Source organism: Periophthalmus magnuspinnatus, chromosome 7 (assembly GCF_009829125.3).
Source record: "Periophthalmus magnuspinnatus isolate fPerMag1 chromosome 7, fPerMag1.2.pri, whole genome shotgun sequence".
Taxonomy (NCBI): domain Eukaryota; kingdom Metazoa; phylum Chordata; class Actinopteri; order Gobiiformes; family Gobiidae; genus Periophthalmus; species Periophthalmus magnuspinnatus.
In genome coordinates, this window is record NC_047132.1 from 1755434 (window position 1) to 1778771 (window position 23338).

Below are 23338 nucleotides of genomic sequence, written 5' to 3' on the forward strand. Positions count from 1 at the left end.
CACATTTTTAGAACTGCAAAAATCAGGTACAGCAACGGTAATGAATTTGAATTTGTCCCCGTCTTTCTCGCAGGTAAATATATAAATAAAGAGGCTCTAATCTGCAGAAGACAGATGCACGGATTGATTACCCCCAATTAAACCCAGCCGGCATGTGGGGGGCGTGCATCCGAAACACACAGGCCTCCGTTGGTCTCGCTGATATATGCTAATCTGGGGCCGGGCGTGAGCGGACTGGAGAACAGGGGACTGATGGAGGGCCAGGATTAACCTCTGAGAAGCCTGAATGATGGAAGCAAACACGTCCGGGAGGTAGAGGAGACAGCGCGGCATTTGTCTGTGCACACGAAGACGTAGTTACACAAATCTAAAGGTCACAAACGCTATATCTACTTTTCGTGCTTTCAACCATGGTGTTAAACTGCAGTCCTTCTGGTGCTACATGTTCACCTTTTCAGCTCAAGCATTTGACGAACTAACGTGGCTGTTTGTTAAATTGTTAAAGTAGTTCATATGGTGGAAATGAGAGCGCTGTGTGCCGTCTACATCAAATTATAAAGAGTTGTACCCTCCAAGAATCAGGATGGGAACAGTTATCTTGCAAGTTATTAGCATTATTGTGATGTAAATCTCTGTACTGTCTCTAAGAATTGTGAAAAACGCTTATAAACTCATCACGGTGAATAAGAATGCTAGGAAAAATGTTGGGAAAGTGTGGAATAACTTTGAACTACTGCAAACTGTTTCATTATCTACACTGCACTGCCGTGCTGTACTGAGGGCACTCATTGCCAGTCCTTTTATCCAGTTATCTTGGTTTACATCATCAGAGGTATAATACTCCCTACAATAGACGCTGAGCCAGACTGGACAGTGCTAGAGTGGACAATGCTATCACAATGTGCTGAGGGTTTATGCCTCCAGGTACTGGGTCCTGTACTGAGGGTAAATAAACCTCTCCTGTGTGGGAACTCCAAGCCTCTTTTCTTCAACTGTTGGGCTCCTACAATTTATTCTACAACATGTTAAAATGAACTAGTTCTGTTTTTCATGTCTTAAGTAAAAAAAAAAATTAAATTAAATTTAAAAAAAAACTAAACAAAACACACACTTTGTTCTTCTTTGAGTATTTGCTTGCTCAAAACCATAGATCTTAGTAGCACAAAAACTGCTTTTATGTACATGTGCAAAGACTAATTGTGCAATTTCGAAAATAAACTGAGTGCAGCCACTTAACTTATTAATGACAACCTTTGTAAACATTACAATTATGATGCTAAAATGTGGGTAGAGAGGTCAAAATGTATTTTCTAGACAACTATTACTCAAGTAGAAGTCCAAAGTAGTGACTCAAGTAAGAGTAAAAAGTATTTAGGGAAACAAATCAGCAGCTGATCTGATATTTTTAAAGGATTAGACCAAAAAATAAGAGAAACTGAACTAATCTGTCAACATATTAGTAATATAAAGCTTTTGTCATTTACTCAGTCACCACAATATTTACTCAAGTAAACTCAAAGTACTGTTACGCTGTACAATAATTTATTCAAGTAAGAGTGAATATATAGTGTCTGACAACTACTAACTTAAAAAGTTAAAGCAACACCTGCACATGCATGACTGCATGGAAATAGAAAGTTAAAGCCATTCCGAACATTCTCTATAGAGATAATAATAATAATAATAATAAGCCAGTATGGAATATTACAACCACAAGAACAAAGCATGAGGCCCTGCTCCATGCCAAATAAGAGTCAGGTTTGTGGAAATGCAAGCCTGCTCACAGTAAGGATGCATGTTTTTCTACATTTTTCTGTGAGCTTTAAAGTAGCACCTCGACTTGGAACCCATTTGTCCACTGGGCTGTCATTATTTTGTCATTCACAAAACAGAAAGAAACCCGTACTTTAGCAGGATTGTATCTTTAGCCCGTCGCTTCCCATTGGAGATGTATTCGTTTCATTATAAGCAGAAAGTTACATGAGGACAGCTTTTCTAAAATATCTCAGAGACAATGACAGAACAATACTTCTGCCTGTGGTCTCCATGGCGACGGCCGTATGGAGCTGGCAGCGCTGTGCTTTGACGAAAGATAAGATTTAATGGGCCGCGCAGTGAACACTCGGCAATTATCATATTCAGCCACGGAAAAGACGCCGGCGATCACAGCGACCCAAAAATGTGTGTTTGTGCTGTAAATGCAGCCCACACATTCCACACTTTAGACAATACACTCTGGACCTCATAATCTCACCTGCGGAGTGGAGAAAAAGAGATTGTATAGAAGAGGTGTATAGGTGAGGGGCTGACGTTATTGGTTCAGATGCCATCATTATAAATGTACTTGTACGAGTGGCCTCTTTCCGTCAGCGATAACATCATGTAGGTAGCAGGAGTTTGACCTGGACACGCCCCTGTTACGACCCAGCTCAGCTGGGAAAGGGGAAGTAACAAAACAAGATGGAAAAATTGTAAACTTAAGTTATAATTTATTTAAAAGGAATGTTAAGGTAAAAACCAACAAAAGAGGCTCTAAACAGTAGCTAACAAAACAATAAAAAACTAAAGTTACCATAACACAAAACAAACAGTCTCTGAGCTAAGCAAAAGTCTAGAAACGTTTCAATTTGTCTGAAAAACAAGTATCACAAAGACACAGAACAAAGTGGCATGCTGTTCTTAACAAAACCCAGCAGCCAGGAGTGGAAGGGGGCGGCTCCTTTTAAGGCGTGGCTGCCCCAGGTGAAGGCCCACGATTGGTCAGGCCTTTGACTGCTGCTCCAATTAGACACTGGGCCCTCCAGACAATCAGCAGCCAGCTGTAGGAGGAGCTGGAGGCCTGGGGCCGTAACACCCCCTCGTTAACGCTACTGCTCCTGCCCTTCCTCTCACGCGCCTAGTCTCCCATATGGCTCAGGTAAAAGGTAAATGTAGCATAGAAATTTAGCGTAAATTATTTATATTGTAGTAATGGTGTTGGGGTCAACAATGCTCCAAAATATTCTTAAGGACTTCAGTGACTCTCAAACTTTTTACATCAAGTACTTAACTGAATATTTGGATTTCCAAGTACCACAGATCTAAACCTGGATTTTATCAGGCCTCAGTTAGCGCTAAACACATTCTAACATTCTAAAAAGATGCTAAACCAGGTCTAAAGTTAACAATGATCAAAAAACTAAAACATAAATAAATTTGTGTCTAAGTAAAATAAACACTCAAACTGCAGAGGGGTCTGTGTACCATCAGAGGGACATGTACCACAGTTACTATATTAAAACACTACTCAAATTCACCTTCTTTAAAAATCTGAAAACATTAAAGTACCTCCTGCTAAGTGTCCGCCTGCTCCTGGTTGGGAAGCACTGGTTTAATTGCTGCCAAGTCCAGGCCTGTTATTGGTGGTAAAACAGTAGATAAACTCTATAATCAGGGGTACATTTTATGTCTACTGGCTGTATTTATCAACTGTACAGTTATTTCCTTGAAGTAGTGATAGTTTTCACATTGGACCATAAACCCCTCTTTGGACAAAATTAGGGGATCTGATGGCAGTATTGATTTTTGCAGAAACAGTCAATTTATACGACATAAATGGATTTGTGTGTTGTCCACGTTTTAAATTTAAGATTCACTTAGGCCGAAATCCACATTTTAGTAGAAAATTGTATCTTACATAACACCCTAAATGTGAGAAAAGGCTGACAATATGTTTTAAAACTTTTGTGCACATTATTTGTACATTAAATACTTTGATATGTGCTTGTCCAAATATTTTTTGTCAGCTGGGTAACGCCTTAGATAATCCCTCATAAAAGTGCAATGGTTCAATCTAAAGTCACAAACTCTACATTATAATGAAAAAAACTACTCAGGTTTAACTTGGGTCTTTGAAAGAATCAAACTGCTTTATCGTGTAACCCGCCCTCTTTTCAGATGTCAACTGGACAACGCATGATTTTAGATTTGCTAACAGGAGTGATCTTAATGATAACAATAGTTCAAGGTAATGCTGAAAGACTCTGAGCTCTATAAAAAGCACAAACGCTAAAATGTCACAAAATGTCAACTGGGTAACAATATGGAGACCCATAGACTCCAGTATAAAAGCAGCGTTGACCACCAGTTGACATTGGTGAGGTTTAGTCGTGATTGTTTTTAGATTTGCTCTTTGCTCTATCCAAAGTGTTAAAGCTTTTTCATTCACGTTCAATAGACTATAGACATCAACAAACACATCATCTGAATCTTTTTTGGACCATAATTCCTTAAACATTTGGGTGTATTGCATTACAATAACAGAGGGCAACCCTCAAATAAGACCCTTTAAATCCCAAATACAACAAGTCATTTATATATGAGTAATTTTTATGTTAAGCATGAATATCAGTAATTGTGAGCGTTCCGTCTGGACCATTAAACTATTCAGAATTCTCCAATTTAAATCTGTTAGCATAAGCACTACAGCCAGTGTCAAAAGGATAAAAACTTTTGAAATAAATGTGGTATCATGAATATGGTACTTTGATGCATAAGTGCTATACTTAATTGCTCGTTTTTCAATTCTCCCAGTTGACAAAATAGTTCTGCAATATTATTATTTGTAGTCCAAAAAATTCTTTATGTCAACTCTGAAAATAAGTGATCATGTTTTTCACTTTGTACTGAAGTAAAATCTACCCCTAATTATAGAACGACCCTTATACTGATCCAGGGCAACACTTCCTCCAGCTTCCCCGTGGGTATTCTAAGGACTTCTGAGGACAACCAAGAGACATAAGCCACCAATGTTTTCTAGGTCCCTCCTTCCCAGAGATACTGTCCCCAACTTGAGCTGTATCAGTTGGCTTTAATGATTCAGAGGAGCAGTGGCTTTACTCCAGTTTGTCTCAAAACATGCTGAGGAAGCTGGCTTAAAATAAAAAAGCACCAGAAAGACATCCTCTGGCCCCAAATGTGAGAGAATGATGAATGACCTCTGCAAACAACAAAATATCCTCTTTTTATAGATCATGTTGTACTTGTGTTCAGACCTCTATAAACGTGTTCTCAAATTCATTCAGTTTCTCAGTTCAGATTTCAGTTTTGCTTCTCATCTTGTTTAAAATATTCACTATGAGCAGTATCCTGTTTTTTTAAACATGCACTGCCAACCAAAAAAGTTGACACCCTTATGCTTTTTGTTTTTTTCCCTCATGACTAATGACATGTAGATTGTACATTGTAGATTCTCACTGACAGCACAAGTATTGACCTCATGGACCCTGGAGAGGCACACCTGTGAAGGGAAACCATTTCAGGGGCTTCAGGATGAAGCTCATAGAGAGAAGGCTTTGAAGAATCTCAATGCAAAATATAAAACTTATTTAGAGTTATGTAAAGGTGCACTGTGTAACATTTCCGGTATCCGATCTGCCACATGGTTGTTTCCATAAAGATATTCTTGCGTTACCTGAAATGTTCCACAGTAGGGCATTACATTTTTCTTGATATTGAATTTATTCAATTGCAGTTTTTTAATGCTCAAAAGTCCCTAATGTGAACAGGTTGCCTCTCCACAGATCTGAGCTGTAGCTTGGCCCAATGACATCAGCTGCTTGTCTCCAAGATAGATCACAAAATTTAACCCCAAATTATAGAAGCAAAACAATAACAGGCCCTGTCAGTAAAGTTACATAGTGTATCTTTAACAATTTTTTACATAATTCCATATATCTCACGTCATACATTGCAAGTACAAGTACAGTAGTCCCTGATTTATGGTGGGGGTTATGTTCTAAAAATAACCCGCAACAGGGGAAATCTACAAAGTAGTCAGCTTTATTTTTTACAATTATTCTATATGTTTTGAGGCTGTAAAACCCCTCACCACACACTTTATACACTTTTCTCACACAGGCATTAACATTTTCTCACATTTCTCTCTTGTTTAATTAATTAATAGTGACAATAGTTGCAATATAGTTGCAACTCTTTCACAGTTCCTCTATGTCCTGGCGCCACTCGGCTGTAGTGTCGATCAAACATTTATGTAAATTTGTCTGAACACATTCTGTACTTTACAGGAGACATGGCATGGAGGAGATTAACTGACAATGGTCTACAGTCCCTTAGCCAATCAGGACGCAAAACACAATGCTTCCTACCATGTTATAATTATGTTCCCTCATCAAAAACATGTCTGAAGAGGTCTTAGATCATCCATGCGTGTCTGAGTAATTTAGCAATCTCTCCTAGGCCCTTTCTGAACCCTCCTTATGGCTAGTAGTACGATTCTATCGAAAGCTCAGCCCACAAGCCTTCGTCATCCCTGCTTATAAATATACAAAAGAATGCCCATAAAGTTGTGATAGTGCTCTGAAGGAGGAGTGCCTGAGCATGGAGAGCAAATGGAAGGTGGTCTCAGAGTGTCAAAAATGAAAGCGAAACGGTGATCTAAATTTTTTATGCTTTTGCAATTAATACCTCATAGGAGTAAAATACCCTGTCTTTAAAGGAAAAAAAAAAAAAAAAACATGAATGAGAAGGCCAAACATTTGACTGGTACTGTATCACAAACCTAATCACAACCATAGCTCTTACAACCATAGCTCACGTTATTCAGCCTCTGTCACTTCCAGAGACTGTGCGCTGCGTGAACTTAAAGGACACATTTAGAGGTTCGGGTGAGTCAGACTTGTCACACCCAAAGCTGCAGAGACCGATGCTTCCACAGACGCTTCACACCGAGCCCGATGAAAATAGGTCCTGACTTTCACACACTGTTACCCTCACATACGGAGAACAAGTGTGAGCAGCGCTACACTTAGACAAGAGGCTACGGCAACACTCACACGTGCCTCGGAGTAGGTGTGAGAGAGGGAGTGACAGAGCGAGAGGGAGGGAGGTAGAAAGAGAAAGAAAGGGGCTGAGGAGAGGGAGGGGGTGAGAAAGGGTGAAAGTGAGTGAGAGAAAGGGAGAGAGAGAGACACGTGTGTGTGTTTGTGTGTGCGTGTGTGAGGCAGAGGGGTGAGAGAGAAAGGATGGAAGAAGGAGAAAGTGAGGGAAATATTTGGAGAGAGAACGTGAAGGTGAGGAAGGAAAAGAGCAAGAACACGAAAGTGGCATGTGTTTATGTAAGATAGATAGAGAGGGAGGTACAAAAGGTGAGATATAGAGATTAAGAGAGAGGAGCAAAGGGATAGAAAAAGGTTTGTGTGTGATAGAGAGATGGAGAGGGTGAGAGAGAGATAGCTAATGTGAAGGAAGGAGAGGGTGAGAGAGAGCCCGAGAGAGCAAGGGAGATATAGGATATGAGACAGAGAGAAATTGAGGGTGAGGGAGAAAAAGAGCAAAAGAGAGAAGCGTGTGCACACAAGAGAGGGGTGTGTGTGATAGAGTTTGAGAGAGAGGTGAGCGGGAGAAAAAAGTTTATGTATGTGTGGTAAAAAAAAAAAAAGAGAGTGGGAGAGATGGAAGGTGGGAGAAAGGGTCAAAGTGAGAAAAAGAAAGGGAGACAGAAAAAGTGAAGGTGAGGGAGAAAAGGAGAGAGACTAGTTTGTGTGTGTGTGTGAGAAAAAGGGAGGGAAAGGTGAGATAGAGATTGAGAGAGAGAGAAAGATGAGGCAGAGAAAGCTTTGTGTGTGTGATAGAGTGATGGGAGGGAGAAGTGAGAGAAAAACTCCAACAGAGTGTCCTCACTACATCAGGTCACGTCCCAGTCAGAACAGGACTAAATATAACAGTCGGCCGATATATAGGGAGTGCCAGTATTACTCTACGGATGGCATCTTCTTTGTGCAAGAAAAGATGAGAAAATCGAACTCATATCTGAAAGAGCGGTGCAAGAAACACATATGTTCAAATTTGGACTGGTCGTCAAATAATGATTGTGATTAAAGGTCCTATATTACGCAAAACTGACTCCTGTGAGCTTTCAGCCATGTTGCAATGCTGTTACCTCCTCAAAAAAAGACCTGGAGTTGTGTTTAGTTTCACTCACACATGTCTGAGTAATCCTGAATTATTAGGCTGTCTGCGTCCCCAAAGCTCAAAATGATCCGTTTCACCTTGTGATATCATTTAATGGTAGTTTTAAGGTTAACATTATTTTTAGCTTCAACTGAACTGCTTTCATCAACAGCACACTACAAAAACCTTAAAGCAGACCTATTATGCAAAAGCAAAATTTTCAGAGCTTTTCACCATATTATAGTCGTTTCCCCTGACCACTGACCCTCTCAAAGTTGTTTTGGAGTGATTCGTGCAACGCGGATACAAGTGGATGAAATGGGTTTCCTCCGTAGGGTGGCTGGGCTATCCCTTTAGGGATAGGGTGAGGAGCTCGGTCACACGGGAGGAGCTCTGAGTAGAGCCACTACTCCTACACATCGAGAGGAACCAGTTGAGATGGCTCGGGCATCTGCTCAGGATGCCTCCTGGACACCTCCCTAGGGAGGTGTTCTGGGCATGTCCCACCGGGAGGAGGCCCCGGGCAAGACCCAGGACACGCTGGAGGGACTATGTCTCTCGGCTGGCCTGGGAACGCCTTGGGGTCCCACCGGAGGAGCTGGAGGATGTGTCGGGGTGAGGGAAGTCTGGGAGTCCCTGCTTAGACTGCTGCCCCCACGACCCGGCCCCGGATAAGCGGAAGAAAATGGATGGATGGATCGTGTAAGTTTGAGCAGTCTTTAATTGCTAAATTTCAAGAAGCCATTTTGCCGATCAATCCACCACCAGCATATGCCTACTGTTCTGTACTTATTATACAGTGTTCGTGGGAGTACCTGAGTTTGGGGTGGTTGCTGATGGTGTGTGTAGTGTTCCTATGAGCTCGGGGTGGTCACTGATGGTGGTGTGTGCAGTGTTCGTGCGATTACCTGAGCTCAGGGTGGTCACTGCTGATGGTCACAGTGTGTGCGATGGTGAAAGGATTCATCAGCATATACTCGAGGTACTCTACAGAGCCCAGGCTGCAGAAGAGTTGGTACTCTGTGGTGATGGCCTGACTCAGCATGTGGGTGATGCTCTCTTTGATCTGCTCCACACCAGGGCTGGGCACCGGGGAAGTCTCCTGTAGCACAGCAAGTATACATAGACATCAACCTAAATACTGGCACAATAGTCTAATCCTCCAGCTAGGTACTCCTGACCATGGAGCTCGTGCAGCATAAGGATCTTTGGGCGCTGTCCTGACAGGTTAACATCAATCAAACAATTTTTGGTATCATATTGTTACCAAAAATTGTGCTGTTGGGGTCACCAATCCCCATTGGTGATCCAAACATCCTTCTTCTGCCTGAGAACCTACTGTCTTATACAGATTTTTTTTTTTCCTGATTAATAAAGATGCTATAGAGCAAATGTGATTATAAAATGCTTTACAAAGGCAATTTACATGGCATCCCTTCATTAAAATCCACACAGTCAATAATACTAATGCCTTACACTGTAATGTGGTTTACAGGCTTGTCGAAGCCTCTCAAAGTGCTACACTTTAATTATTCTCTTATTCTCGCTCATTCTCTCTACTCTCAGTGGTGGTAAACTACTAATGTAGCCACATCTGCCCTGGGATAGACATGATGGGTGAAGTCTCTTGCCTAGGGACACAACAACAAAACTTGCAGCAGGACACCTTTTCTAAGAACCACTGAGGATCCCCTGGGAATCTTTGTCCCGAGCCCAGGTTTGAGATGATGAACGTAACAAAGTAAAAGTAGAAAGTGAAAGTATAATACTTAAGTAAAATTTTTCTGCCTGTACTTGAGTAAATTGTAAAGTGGACTTTTTACTCACTACATTTGAGAGCAGGTATCTGTACTGTCTACTCCACTACTTTGAACTGGACTGAAAAGTACTGTACTGAGGGGTCATACTTCAGCTCAAACTTACTTTTTACTCTTTAAGTCCCTTTCTAAACAGGTACTTTAATACTTTTACTTAAGTAGATTTTTTCATGTGAAACTTTTACTTGAGTTTTTTTTTTTTTTTTTTGCTCCAGTATATGCACTTTTAACATAAGTACCAACATTGAATACTTTTCCACCACTGGATTTGGCATTACTATAAATAAAAGAGAAATACTGTATTTGTCCATGCATACCTTCCAATAAATAAGTTCATTACAATAGTAACAAATTCAGAGTAGAAAAAATGATATTCTGAGCATAAAGCTGCTGGAGCGTGTCTGGACAAATTGTCTCCAAATTGAATCGCAAAGTAACAGTGTTGTTGGTGCACAGGCACTAGACTCCCACTGGGACTGGCTGAGAGGGAGGTGTGAAGAAACACGGAAAGGCCACAGCCACAGAGAAAACAATGTGTAAAGAAGATCTGACAAAGCAGCCAAAATCCCATTTAACCAGAGCCGTGGGTGAGAGGAATGTAGCAGAACAATTAACACTCGCGGTAAAACAGTTACAAGTGTCAGAGCCAGGCCTGGGAGGCAGAGCTCTGGAGACCCACACCCCACAACAGTGCACATGTCCTGGGCAGGGAACACCAACGACTGAGGTCTCTATGGAACATAACGGAACTGTAGTTTTGAAGATATGAAAGAAAAATGTTTCATATTGATACTTCGCCATGACTTCGCACTGGGCATGTTCTACATGTATCTCTGTGGCTACATGGAGACATAATACACACATTAGCAAACACTGTCAGCAGAGTAAAACTTTACTGACACATAGCCTAAAAACTAAATTAAAAAAATGCAAAATGTAAGCTAACTTTCAGGAGTCTGCGATCATTATGAGCATTAATGGTTCTGTTTAGGTCATTTTCAACAAAAACAGGAAAGTGACTAACTGAAAAACTGTTGGCTAATGCTAGCGAACTTGTGACTGTAATGTTATGTTGGTGAGACTTGTTTAAGAGCAGAAATTATCTTATCTGTTGTAGCTATAACTACATCAGTTCTTTCAGGTCAGATTGTGTTAAAATAAAGACAGATTAAAGTATAATAGAGCTTCTGACAGAGTAGTGCCTTTAGTTACTATTGCGCCACAAAGGAATGTTGATGACATCAGCTGCAAAGTATCAATTGTATATTGACTATCTTGTAATGCAATACTAGATTTGACGATTAAGTGTTGAAATTTGTATGATTATCTTTTTTATACATTTTTATATCTATAATTAATTAGCCACTAATGGTTAATGCATGTACTGCTCTATCTGTCCATATCAAAACTAAACAGTAATGAATGAACAAATAGTAACTAATGAGAAGATGGTTGTTTACATGTTGCTGTGGTGATGGTTGCAGAGCAGTGATATGGAACGTGACTTAACTGTTGTGATTTAACTGTCGCCGGACTGTGGTATGCAGGATTAAAGGAAGGAATTTAGGAATTTCTGTTGTAAAACGGTGACTTCTGAGGTTGCATTGATAAAGAGTGCATACATACAAAATGGGGTCAAAATGTTACGTACGTGATGTTTCACATTAACTTTTGGATCTATAAAAAGATATCTGTTAGCATGCTAGTTGTTGTTAGCTTTACCGCTGTGGCAAAGCTCCACTCTGGTATGTAAAAAGTGCTTACAGACTCATCATGGTGAATAATTAGGATGCTCGGAATGCATTAAGCAGGAATAGACCACTGCAAATTGTTTAAAATTAGGTAGTTCTGTTTTAGTAGGATTACAAAATGTGAGAGAATAAAACAAAACTTATCTCCTGATATGTTTTAAGGTGATTAATAGTCTAACCCATTCTGGCCTGAAGAAGCAGTGATATCATCATTGTCTTAGTAACATGACACTTTGAGACAGGTAAAACCACAGAGGACTTTTCCTTCCAGCTGCAGTGACGATGAGGAGCTGATGAGGTTCTGGCTCTCATCTCCATGGAGACGTGTGTAGGCTGTGCTGCTTTTGGCTTTCTGACAGAGTAAGCAGGAGGAGAATATATGGAACTGTAGACGATAACTCTAGAGGAACCATGCATAGTGGTGTGACCTCCATAGAGATAAGTTAAACGCCAGACTGGGGAACATTCCACACAAAACAACATCATCATCAAGACCAGAGGGACCAGACCTTCTACTAGAAAAGTTATGAAGTACACCTTTAAAGGCCATAGAGTTATTATGTAAATGTGACCTATCTCTTTCTAATGGCAAATGGAAGAGAACTCAAGTCAAAAAGATATGTACACAAAATTTTAGCAACAAATACACAGTCAATGTTTGATTTTAAGTCGAAATTTAAGGGAAATTTAAGCCTTGAATATAAAGTTGTATGTAGACTTTAAAGACATAGAAAGGAGTCCAATTTGTTACATAATGAGTTTAAACCAGGTAGTGGAACTGGTTTAAACTCATTATGTAACAAATTGGACTATTTTCTGCTGTTCCAAGGTACACTGTCTCACTAAACAAGATTAGTTAAAGGCACGGTACCTGATTTTACTCTCTTAAAAATGTGGTAAACAGAACTACTTTGGTCCAAAATGATTCCTCACTTACCTTATGCATTCTGAGCATCCTAATTATTCACGGCAATGAGATTGTAAGCACTTTTCACAACTTTTGCAGAGTTTTGTCATGACGGTAAAGATAATAAAAACTAGCATTTTAACGCTAATGTTGTGCACTTCCTGATTATCAGACAATAAAACACTGTATAATTAGATGCAGGCAGCATGCAGTAGACTTATTTTGACCTCAAAAGCTGTTTATACAATATATCTGTGCAAGGGCAAAACAAAAATAAATCTGAAAAAGTCATTTTAATATGAGCGAAGTAGACAGTGGACCTGGGCCTGACCTTACCGTGACCTGTGGCATGTGTGTGTTCTGGGAACCCTCTCTCCGGTGCACCGCGGCCATGAAGCTGAGTTTACGGCGGACATCTTGGGTCTGCTGGGGTCTGAGGAGGTCTGCTCTGATTGGCCGCTCCGTCTGCAGCCTTTGAGCCTGGGCACTGTTCCTGGCTGTGGGCACAAAAACACATAATCGCAGGTCATCTCTCTGTGGTTCAGCCATATGTTCTGCATGTTCAGGGAGAAACGGGGACTAAAGCAGGGTTAAAAGAGGAACTCAAATCCAGTCCAGGAATGTTCTCTGGGTATTTATATATTTATATATATATATATAGCCGCTGTGTTCCAAATAGGAAGTGAACATGGGCTCGCTTGCAGCTCCCTCCCTCGACCAATTCACTTTCTATTGGAAAAGTGTCATCCCTCTCTCTGTAACTGAGAGAGGGATGACACTCATCATTTTGTTCTGAAAATGTTCCTTAAAATGTGCAGGGGTGCCTGGATGCCTGAGTGTGTATAGGTGTCTGAATGCCTGTGTGTGCATGGGTGCCTGGAGGCCCGTGTGTGCGTGGGTGCCTGAGTGTGTATGGGTGCCTGGATGCCTGAGTGTGCATGGGTGCCTGGATGGGTGAGTGTGCATGGGTGCCTGGATGGGCGAGTGTGTATGGGTGCTTGGATGCCTGAGTGTTTATGGGTGCATGGGTGCCTGAGTGCGTATGGGTGCCTGAGTGTGTATGGGTGCCTGAGTGTGCATGGGTGCCTGAGTGTGTATGGGTGCCTGAGTGTGTATGGGTGCCTGAGTGTGTATGGGTGCCTGAGTGTGCATGGGTGCCTGAGTGTGTATGGGTGCCTGAGTGTGTATGGGTGCCTGAGTGTGTATGGGTACCTGAGTGTGCATGGGTGCCTGAGTGTGCATGGGTGCTTGAGTGTGTATGGGTGCCTGAGTGTGCATGGGTGCCTGAGTGTGTATGGGTGCCTGAGTGTGCATGGGTGACTGAGTGTGCATTGGTGCCTGGATGCGTGAGTGTGCATGGGTGCCTGGAAGCCTGAGTATGCATGGGTGCCTGAGTGTGCATGAGTGCCTGGATAATCGGCTGCTCTATGCAGTAAAGCCCGTAAAGTGTTCAGTCCTGTGTACACACAGAGGGGAGATGATTGACACCTGCTCTTGCTCCTCATGTACTCTTTCAGCTTTGGCCTGTGGCTATCCCACTTTCCTCTGCTCTCGCCAAAGCGACGCCCACGGCACTTTACCTTCTGCACCTGCATATACATCAGCTCCATATTACAGCAGCCACCCACAGGGAGCTCAGCCTGACAGCCTTCATTTCAGACAGATAAAGTAAGAGAGGGGAGTTCATCTGGGTTGTGTATGGTTTGAGCTTTAAGTAGGGGGTATTTTACTAACACATAACATATTTAGATCACCATGTTACCTTTTAGTCTTTTGAAAATGCTATATTTGCTTTGTTTTTGACACTCCAACTCTCCCCCTTCAGAGTAGTAAAAATAAATAAATAATTAGCATGCATCCCACTAATGAAACTACTGTACATTGCATCAGGTTTGTCAAGTTGATGTGTACAGTTTTGTATTGTGCTTTTGTATAATTATGGAGAACTGTCGTGTGGGAGCATGGGTCATTCAGGCTTGTGGGCAGAGCATTGCACAGAATAATCATAAGGAGGGTTTGAATAGGGCCCAGGAGAGATCACTAAAATGCTCAAAAATGTATGCATCTAAAACCTCTTTATGCATGTTTTTGATAAGAGAACATTATAACATGGTAGGAAAAAAAAAATACTTTGCAGAACATCCCTTTTTTATTGACAGGTTTGAAACACTCCATTATTAATTACTTTACTCTGTACATCCATGAAAGCATGTTACAGCAGTGATGGCTTTAGAGCTGAAAATGTGTCCTAATAGTTTGGGTAGGGGAAAGGTTGGGTAAGCAAGATATGTTAAATCTTGTCCTGGCAAGACTGATCTGAAACTTCACTGCCTAAACCCCCGCTCATGCAGCCAATCATTTATCAATGCAGCCTCTGCAGCTCTGTAATTCACTCACTGAGCTGCAGAGGCTGCACTAGCACTAATTAAAGATTGGCTGCAGGGCTGTGGTTTAGGCAGTGAAGCTTCAGATCAAAGACTTCCCATTTAAAAACTGTAGTCTAAGACCACAGACTACAGGCCTCAGTGTTGTGACATTGAGTTCCGGCTTTGTCAATTTGTCGAATGTCCTCCCCGCTTCCACCCTCATTTCATGCTACCCTGTCCTGTCTAAAAAAGCCTGCAGGCCAAAAAATTCTTTAAAAAGAAATGTATTATTGGAATGCCCCTTGAAATGTACAATCCTAATTTTTGAGGGAGTAGAAGTTAAACTGGTCACAATTACAATAGCGCTTTCATACCTCCACTTTGTAAATGTCCAAAAAAGAATTTGAACCAGTAATCTTCAGATCCGAGGGTGACCTTCTACCAACTGAGCCAACATGCTCTGACCTACTCTGATCATGTTTTTGAGGGCTAATGCTAACAGCTATGGGAAAAAGAGCAGAGGGCTAGTTTGATGACAAGTGTCTGTTAACACTAGCATCAAAGCCCTACTGTGGTTATAGTAAAAATTACATTTCAAACAGTTGGTAACAGCACTACCTGGTCTGTGCGGTTGCCATGTGTAGACCTTAAAGAGGAAGATAACGTTTATTCCACAGTAACTACCAAGCAAGTTATGCTTAATAATTGATCCTTCTGGTCCTTTGTACAGCACTAGCACATGTAAACAAACAGCAGCACGTTAGGCCCTTAGGCACTGTGCTCCTGACCGTACCTGCACAGAGGCCTATTCGTGTCGACAGGAGCAGGTACAAAGCACACATCAAAGCCCCTGTCGCACAGAGCAGACAGGCTGCGCATGTGAATGTGCCCACGCTCATTAGCATACATATGCTAAACACACAGCCATGTTTGTGCTGTTTACAAGTGTCCTGCATGGGTGAGTGCGATGTGCTGCTGCCAGCTCTCATTACACACATGCAGAAAATGTGTTTAAAGGGGCACTAGGTCACTTTTTTGGTATGGGGTCAACCACCTGCTTGTCTCATTAAGATAAAGTTATTGCTTTGCCTGGAATAGCAAAAAAAAAAAAATTCTGTCAAATGGACCAAAGTTTCAGTCTGAAAACGAGGGATTACACAGACATCTAGTGTTCCACTGAACAAAATCAAACTTATTTAGCTTGCATTTATTTAAAAGTAAAGTGTGTAGCTATCTGGAGGAGGCACATCACCTGCATGATTACATGATTAAAGCTATACTGTGCAACATTTTCCATGGAGTTAGATATGTTTATTTCATACTGTGGGCAGTTTAAGCCAAAGGAACAACATATTCATGGAAACAAGCAAAAGGACTCCCTCATATGGGCCAAATAAGAGGCAGGTTTGTGGATATACAACCAACTAAAATAAAAAACAAAACAAAACATGCTTTTATCCATTTTTTGGCTAAAGTTATGTACTGAGTCAGTTCATGTGGCTGGGGAAGAATGTCTTGGACACTCTGTGAAGCTGATCAAGTTTGAGATCACACCAGGTTACCAGCTGGTGCTACTGCACCAGCTGGTAACCTGGTGCAGTAGCAACAACCTGGAGCTCAATGCTTAGAATACACTGGAGATGATCAGAGGACAGTGGAGATGATGAGAAGACAGTGGAGATGATGGTGGACTTCAGGAAAGTCACAGTCCCCTACACCCTGACTGATTACCCCATCACCACGTGGACTCTTTCCTCTTCCTCAACATTACCATGACTCAGGACCTCAAGTGGGAGCCCACCATCAGCTATATGATCCAGAAGGCCAAGCAGAGGATGTACCTCCTGTGGAGGGCAGCTGAAGAAAGCCAAGCTGCCATCCCAGATGATGATGATTCTAAAAGGGCATCACTGAGTCCAGCTTCACCTCCTCCATCTCACCCAGTTTCTTCTCCTCTACTGTTGGACTCAAGAACACTTAATAACACTTGTCACTCTGTAGCACCAGTATTATTATTTTTTGTTCAAAGTTGCACCATCACGCCAAAACGAGTTCTCAGTTCATGAATTTTGTTCACTGACAATAAGCATGGATTCTTACTGTGAGTGGGGTTGCCTATCCACAGATCTAACCTATAACTTGGCTTGGTGATGTGACCCGCTTGTCTCCTCGGAACTAGATAAGTTTAATTCCAACATTGGTAGCACCAACTCCAACTGCTTTTGTCAATTTTAGGATACTACTACTTTTATGTTTCTGTGTGGAATTTCCCTTTTCACTAACAATACTTTTACACTGCAACATTTAGATCCTCCATATACCTCTCAGTAGAAGCTAAAACACCGCTAAAAACTCACTCTTGTTTTCTAGGTTACTCAAATGAATAGAACTTATTCTGTTCATTTGAGTAACCAAGAATAAAAGACAGAGTGTTTATGCACTCTGTCTTATGTTACAGTGGGGACTAAGAGCCGCTGCCCGCTCCTATCTCACGCTCATGTAGGGGGGCGGAGGGGCTGCCAGCTGTACTTAATATCATCACAAACCATTACGCCCTCACTGGGGTAGTGCACTCCGCATGCGTGCACTTCACTTAAAAGTCTGTGTTAAGGATGGGTTTGAAGCCGGGCCGCTGACTGCTGATGGCTTGTCTAATTGAGGGAGAAATGAGCCTCTCTGTGCGCCGTGCATGTCAGGGCTTGGTTTCACACACACACACACACACACACACACACCCGTACTGCACGGACGGCCACTGGAGACGCAGAGATGCCACTGCTCAATTTAGCCGGAAATGGTAGAGTGGAGCAACCAACACTCACCATGTGAAACAGATCTGTGGGTTTATCAGAGCTGGAGAGAGAAAAGTCTTTATCATTTAAAACTGAGGTGTGAATGTCCTCAGGATCAGGGAAGTTAGATTTGTAGAAAAAAATTAATATTGATTTTTCAAAAGCAACTAGAATTGCTTGTCTAAAGCATAAAAAACAGCTATAAAATAGCTGCTAGACCTTCCTACTTTCTTTCTCAATGTTCATAAGCTGGGTTACTCAAGCCCAAACCTGGATTTTTAGTGTTTTCACTATAGAAACAGAGACAGAGCCAGCCTAGTCTGGAGCAGGACGAGTTAAGACTTATATCAGATCTGTCTCTTTTTTAACACGTCTTTCCGCACATGTTATAGACCTACACGATAGACCTGACGATTGTTATACACTGCAATAAACCTTCTCTAAGAAGGTGCGTTCTTACACACAGCTCGTCCATCCCTTACAAGTTTAATACAGGTTTTTTGAGACCTGTATCAAATCAAAATTACTTTATTTGTCCTAGGTGGGCAATTTAAGCAAACTGAGCAGTAAATTACAATAATAATGGAAAAGCTTAGGGATGCACCAACACCACTTTTTCCAAAACAAGTATGAGTACAGGTACTTCATTTTGATACACAGTACTGATACCAATACCGCACATTATTTTTACAGGGGTTTGATTACAATGGTAGAACTAATTCGCTTCATAAGACTTTTATAGTATAGTATAATATAAAATAATATAGTATAGGATTATAGTATTAGTATAGCATAGCATAGCATAGCATAGTATAGTATACTTTTTCATCTAAGAATACTTATTTGAGAGTCTGTTTTGAATTTCTACTGAAATCACTGTAGTAGGTCTAATTCCAATATAATTTATTTAGATAAACACCTGGCTTTAATATTTATCACTTTGCATATATATATATATATATATATATATATATATATATATATATATATATATATATATATATATATATATATATAAATTACAGTTCATGTGACAGTCACATATGATTATAGCTGAGCTTCTTTATGGTCACCTCTCCTGAGTGTTCAGAGCGCTCTGCTCAGAGGAAATCTGTGAGTGTCAAATAAGACGTAGCACAGTTACAGTGGTAGCGATTCTTAGTATCGACAGCCCACTGACAAATATGAGCACCTGGTATCGAACCGATACGCAATACTGGTATTGGTATCTGTAGCATTTCAGAGTTAGCCGGCTCCAAGCTGAGTCGGCATGGATACATGACAAACAAACTCAAATCACACAATCCAATAGTCCTTAAGTTCCATGCTTTTAATTGAACAAGCTGCACTTCTTATTTGGTTAAAATCCCCAAATATTAGTTAAAAAGGAAAAAACAAAAAAAAGGGAAAAAAAACCCCAAAACATTAAAACTGCTGTGCGGATCACGCTTCTCATCCTTTCAGAGCCTTGGGAAAACCTCACCTTGCTCCTGGTTGGATTGTGTATGAGCAGTGATGTGTATAGTCTCATGCACACTGCACATTTAGGCTCCAGAGTTAAACCTAGATTATATTCTTAGTTGACAGTGGTCAGTGGTGGTCAGTAGTTATCATCAAACATGATACTCACCATTGAGCTGGAGAACGTTCCGTGGAGACAGACGTCCTCCTCTGAAGCCGCTGGTCACCTCTCGGGGTATGATGATGTGAGACGGGACAGAGTCTACTGCCCTCTGATGGTCAGGGTGAACGGGGCAACCTGCACACACAAACAGTTCCTTTTCAACTGTTTCACAACACAACACTCATTCTAGTTTCAAAGCAGTCTGAGAAATAACTTTTGCCACCAGGCTTAAAAACTGGCAGCTTTTGGACAACTTAGAAAGTGTATTTTATGATGCAACATTTAAATTAAAGAGCCACATGTCATAATTATAAAAAATAAATAAATAAATAAAGGCAACAGCAAACAGTGATACTTATAGTGCATAGAGGAGTGAGCAGTGTAAGGTAAAACATTAGCTGTGAAGTAAGGTTGTCAAAAATGTATACTCAGATACCATTCAATACTAATGTTTGTATAAAAAACTAGAAACTTGATTCTGAAGAAATAAACAAAACTTGTCTTGTGTCAAACTTTTGGATAGAATTGGCCCTAGAGAAATGTCATCAATATGGAACTCTAAAATAGAACTCTTTACTTCTTATAATTTTCACCAACTAAAACTAAAACTATAATTTATATTTACACACAGTATTATCCCACTAAATTAAGTCAAAATTTGAGAATCATCAGAACCTGTCATACACACTTTAAGCGTCAAGTGCCCAGCAGAGGTAGAAAGGCACTACACAAGAGTTATTCATCCCCATAGGTGTACAAGTCAAACAAAAGGTAACAAGACGAGAATGCGTAATGAATCACTTTTCCTCACTGAATATTTAAATGCATTAATCAGACAGACATTCAAAATGCTATGTCGAGACAAATAAAAAACAAATTATGATAATCACGCCGCAGATAACAGATATGGAAATGGAGCCGTGCATATTAAAAATGATGGAAATCTTTTAAGCCCTCCAAATGCTTTAACAGAAGTCTGTGCTGCAATGGTCTTGAGTCATTATGCATTATTCCTCCATGCACAAAAAGATCCCACGGACAGGTTATGCTTCTTTATTTTAAAAAATGCATACACTTTGAAAAAATAACAGTGACTAGTGGCGGTATACAATAGACCAAAGCTGCTCTCCAGTTCAATTTACTTTAAAGATGGGGTATTATGAAAAATTGACTTATTTTTCTTACCATGTTCCTATGTTATTTTACTCACGTCATATTGATATGTATCTCACTCTGAATTGAGTTCTACACATTATCAATCTGGGATGGCTCTCACTGAAAGCAATCGTAAAACGCAGAACATCATTTACACAATTATTTGAATGTGGCCAAAGCTCCACAACAGCAGAACAAGACAAAAAATCTAACTTTTGTTACATCCACTTTTAACACTTTTTAGGCATTACTGAATCAGTATTTCATGATTTAAAACTTGAAATAAAATGTGTGTTTCAGTCTTGGGACCACAGCGTATTGAGATGGAGTTTTGTTCTTCTACGGACATTGCACTAATAATAATTGCTACTTTTCTGCTAAGTTTTAATGGATAATCTTCCAGATGTCCTCACACTCTATCTGTCACTGAAAGCAGCAGCCATTTTGAGAGGAGGTGCTGATGAGGAGGAGACAGAAGTTCAAGTTCACACAACACAGTTGACACACACAGACTTTTCCATACTTTGTGAGGACATAACTTTGACGTCTTAATTTCTTGGACACTGATTCTAACTTTAAAGATGGGCTATTTTTCTTCTATGAGGTATTAATTGCTAGGACATAGCGTATTTAGATCACCATGTTACCTTTTATTGTTTTGAAATTTGCCAAAAACAATGTATTAACATGTTTTATAAGGTTCAGTTTCTTTTTTTAATGCTCTGAGTCACCCCTTCACAGAGTTATCACATTACAATCGATGTGCATTCCACTAATGAAACTACTGCACATCGCAAACGGTTTGTAAAGCTGTAGTGTATTGTTTTGTATCATTCATTTATGAAGAATTGTCGAATCACATAGGCTTGTGGGGGGAGCATTGGAAAAATCTTACAGCTAACAGAAGGGATCAGATAGGGCCCAGAAGAGATTGCTAAATTACTCAAACATGTATGGATGACGTATAAAACCTTGTCTGGCATGTGTTTGATGAGAGAACAACATTAACCCCTCCCTTTAACCATAGTCACAACTTATCCAGCCTTAACTTATATATTTGATTTAAACAAGTCTACTCCATATCTGGGGACACAATTAGGTCATGTTAATAAAATTTAATGTCTAATTGTGGAACATTCCAGGCAAAGCAATAACTCCATGGACTCAAGCTGGTAACATACTCTCTATCAGAAAACCAAAGATTGCCTGGTCTTCCCTCTTAATGATAGCCCTGAATGAGCCCCAGACCAGCAGGAGAGAGGCCGTCCAAGTGTATTCTTCTGCCCATCCATCAGCCCGCTCGCCCCAGCACAACACATTTGTCCGCATTAGAATATCCACACACTCGGGACATTACTTGTGCCATCATAAATAGACGTAACATTTTCATCAGTGGCGGTACTTAGGAGCGGGGAGGGGTCTCGAAGGGGACATGGAGCTTGGCCAGGGGCTTTCTAAACACACTGGACACATTTGAATTGGTATTTCACGGTTGATAACAATGCAAATGTGTGAAATACTTGTTTTAATATACCTGTGTGTTTATCTGCCTCTGCTGGCAAGCCATGAAGAATGTCTTTTTTTTTTTTTTGGATGTCCAATTCAATGTTTTTGAATTGTCAATTTTAGTGCTATTGTAAACAAAATTCACACACTAGGAGGTAGAGAGCAGATGTTGTCCTGGAGGTTCTCTGTGGGCTCCAAAAGCTTGTGTGCAGCCACATGATAATGAGGCCGCAGATGCACCTCACAGTAAGACACCAGACACTAGAGACAGGACTTTAGAGCTTTGAGCTTTCTCCAAGAGCACAGGACACATGTTTCTGTGCAGCAAATCAGTGAGCAGCCCAGCAGCTGGGGCTCCTCTCTTCTCTTCCTTTAAAAGAACCAACATGCAGTTTTTCACAAGGACAGGTCTCTGGGTGAAGCCCTGTTTGCACTGAGGGCAGCTGTACCAGGGCTTACCCATTTCTCCATTCAAGTGAGTCCTCATACAGCTCATAAGGTTGATCTCATCAAATCACAAAAATACCTTTAGTATTGCAAGTTTGTGGCGCTGTGAGACGAGCCTAAATCTAGTGTAAACACTAAACTAATTCCAGTTTATTGTCAGTGTTTTGCACCTCTACGCCGCGAGGTGCTTTATGCACTGCAAATGTATGGGAGTGGTGTGCATCGATAAACAGGAAACAGCTGGCTAGGTCTGTTTTGCGAAGCACATCAGCTCAATATACTACTGTATGTTGCCATCACTGGAAGTCTTCTTATCACAACTACTATCCCAAAAAAAAAAAAAAAAAAAAAAAAAATTGTAATAATAATAAAAGACAGAAAAGCATGTCATTATGATCATTATGAGGATCAGTAACGCAGCCCATATTGTCTGAATGAGCATTTTATTGATTATATTAACATTAAACAAACACTAACATGTTGCATCTCCACAAAGGTCCTCATAAAATAGTAAACTCGCAGCAACACAGTGGTTAAGTAGGACGACACTCAGCAGAATTCAGCTGTGCTCCCCCTGTCCTCCTCCAGGCGTACCCCGGCCACCAAAGGCTGAGTGAAGTTGGTGGAGGTGGTGTAGATGTGCTGCTCATCATTGTCATGTAAAAGGAAAAAGGACAAAACTCCATGACTGTGATCCAAGAAGACCCCGATCCTGGTGGTCTGAGGAGAGGTTTGAGGAGAGGCCCGAGGGATCTGGATCTCCACACTGACTCTATCATGCCAAAACACAAAGTTACTGTGGTAACAATCCAGAGCCCAGGATCTGTCGTTCTTCCCAAAGCAGCACTCACTGGAGAAATGGTTCTTCCCACAATAATTCGAAACACGAAAATTACAAAAACTGTGCCAAAAAAGTTGTGATGCTGTGCATCTTATATGAGACCAATAGGCCCTTTGCCAGCCTCTGGCGCTAGAACTTCTAAAAAATAATTCATAAAAAGTGAAAGCTCATAAAAAAGTGAA

At 40.8% G+C, this 23338-nt stretch overlaps 1 protein-coding gene across 1 annotated transcript in view; it reads right to left on the minus strand.

Annotated features, from left to right (window-relative positions):
* Positions 1 to 23338, minus strand: part of LOC117373734 (nephrocystin-4-like) — a 272836-nt gene that overhangs the window by 35561 nt on the left and 213937 nt on the right. The window contains exons 18-20 of the mRNA XM_055223162.1: positions 19214 to 19342; positions 12762 to 12922; positions 8859 to 9052 (exon numbers count right to left, since the gene is read on the minus strand). Of these exons, the coding sequence (XP_055079137.1) occupies positions 8859 to 9052; positions 12762 to 12922; positions 19214 to 19342 (484 nt within the window). The remainder of the gene's footprint in view (positions 1 to 8858; positions 9053 to 12761; positions 12923 to 19213; positions 19343 to 23338) is intronic.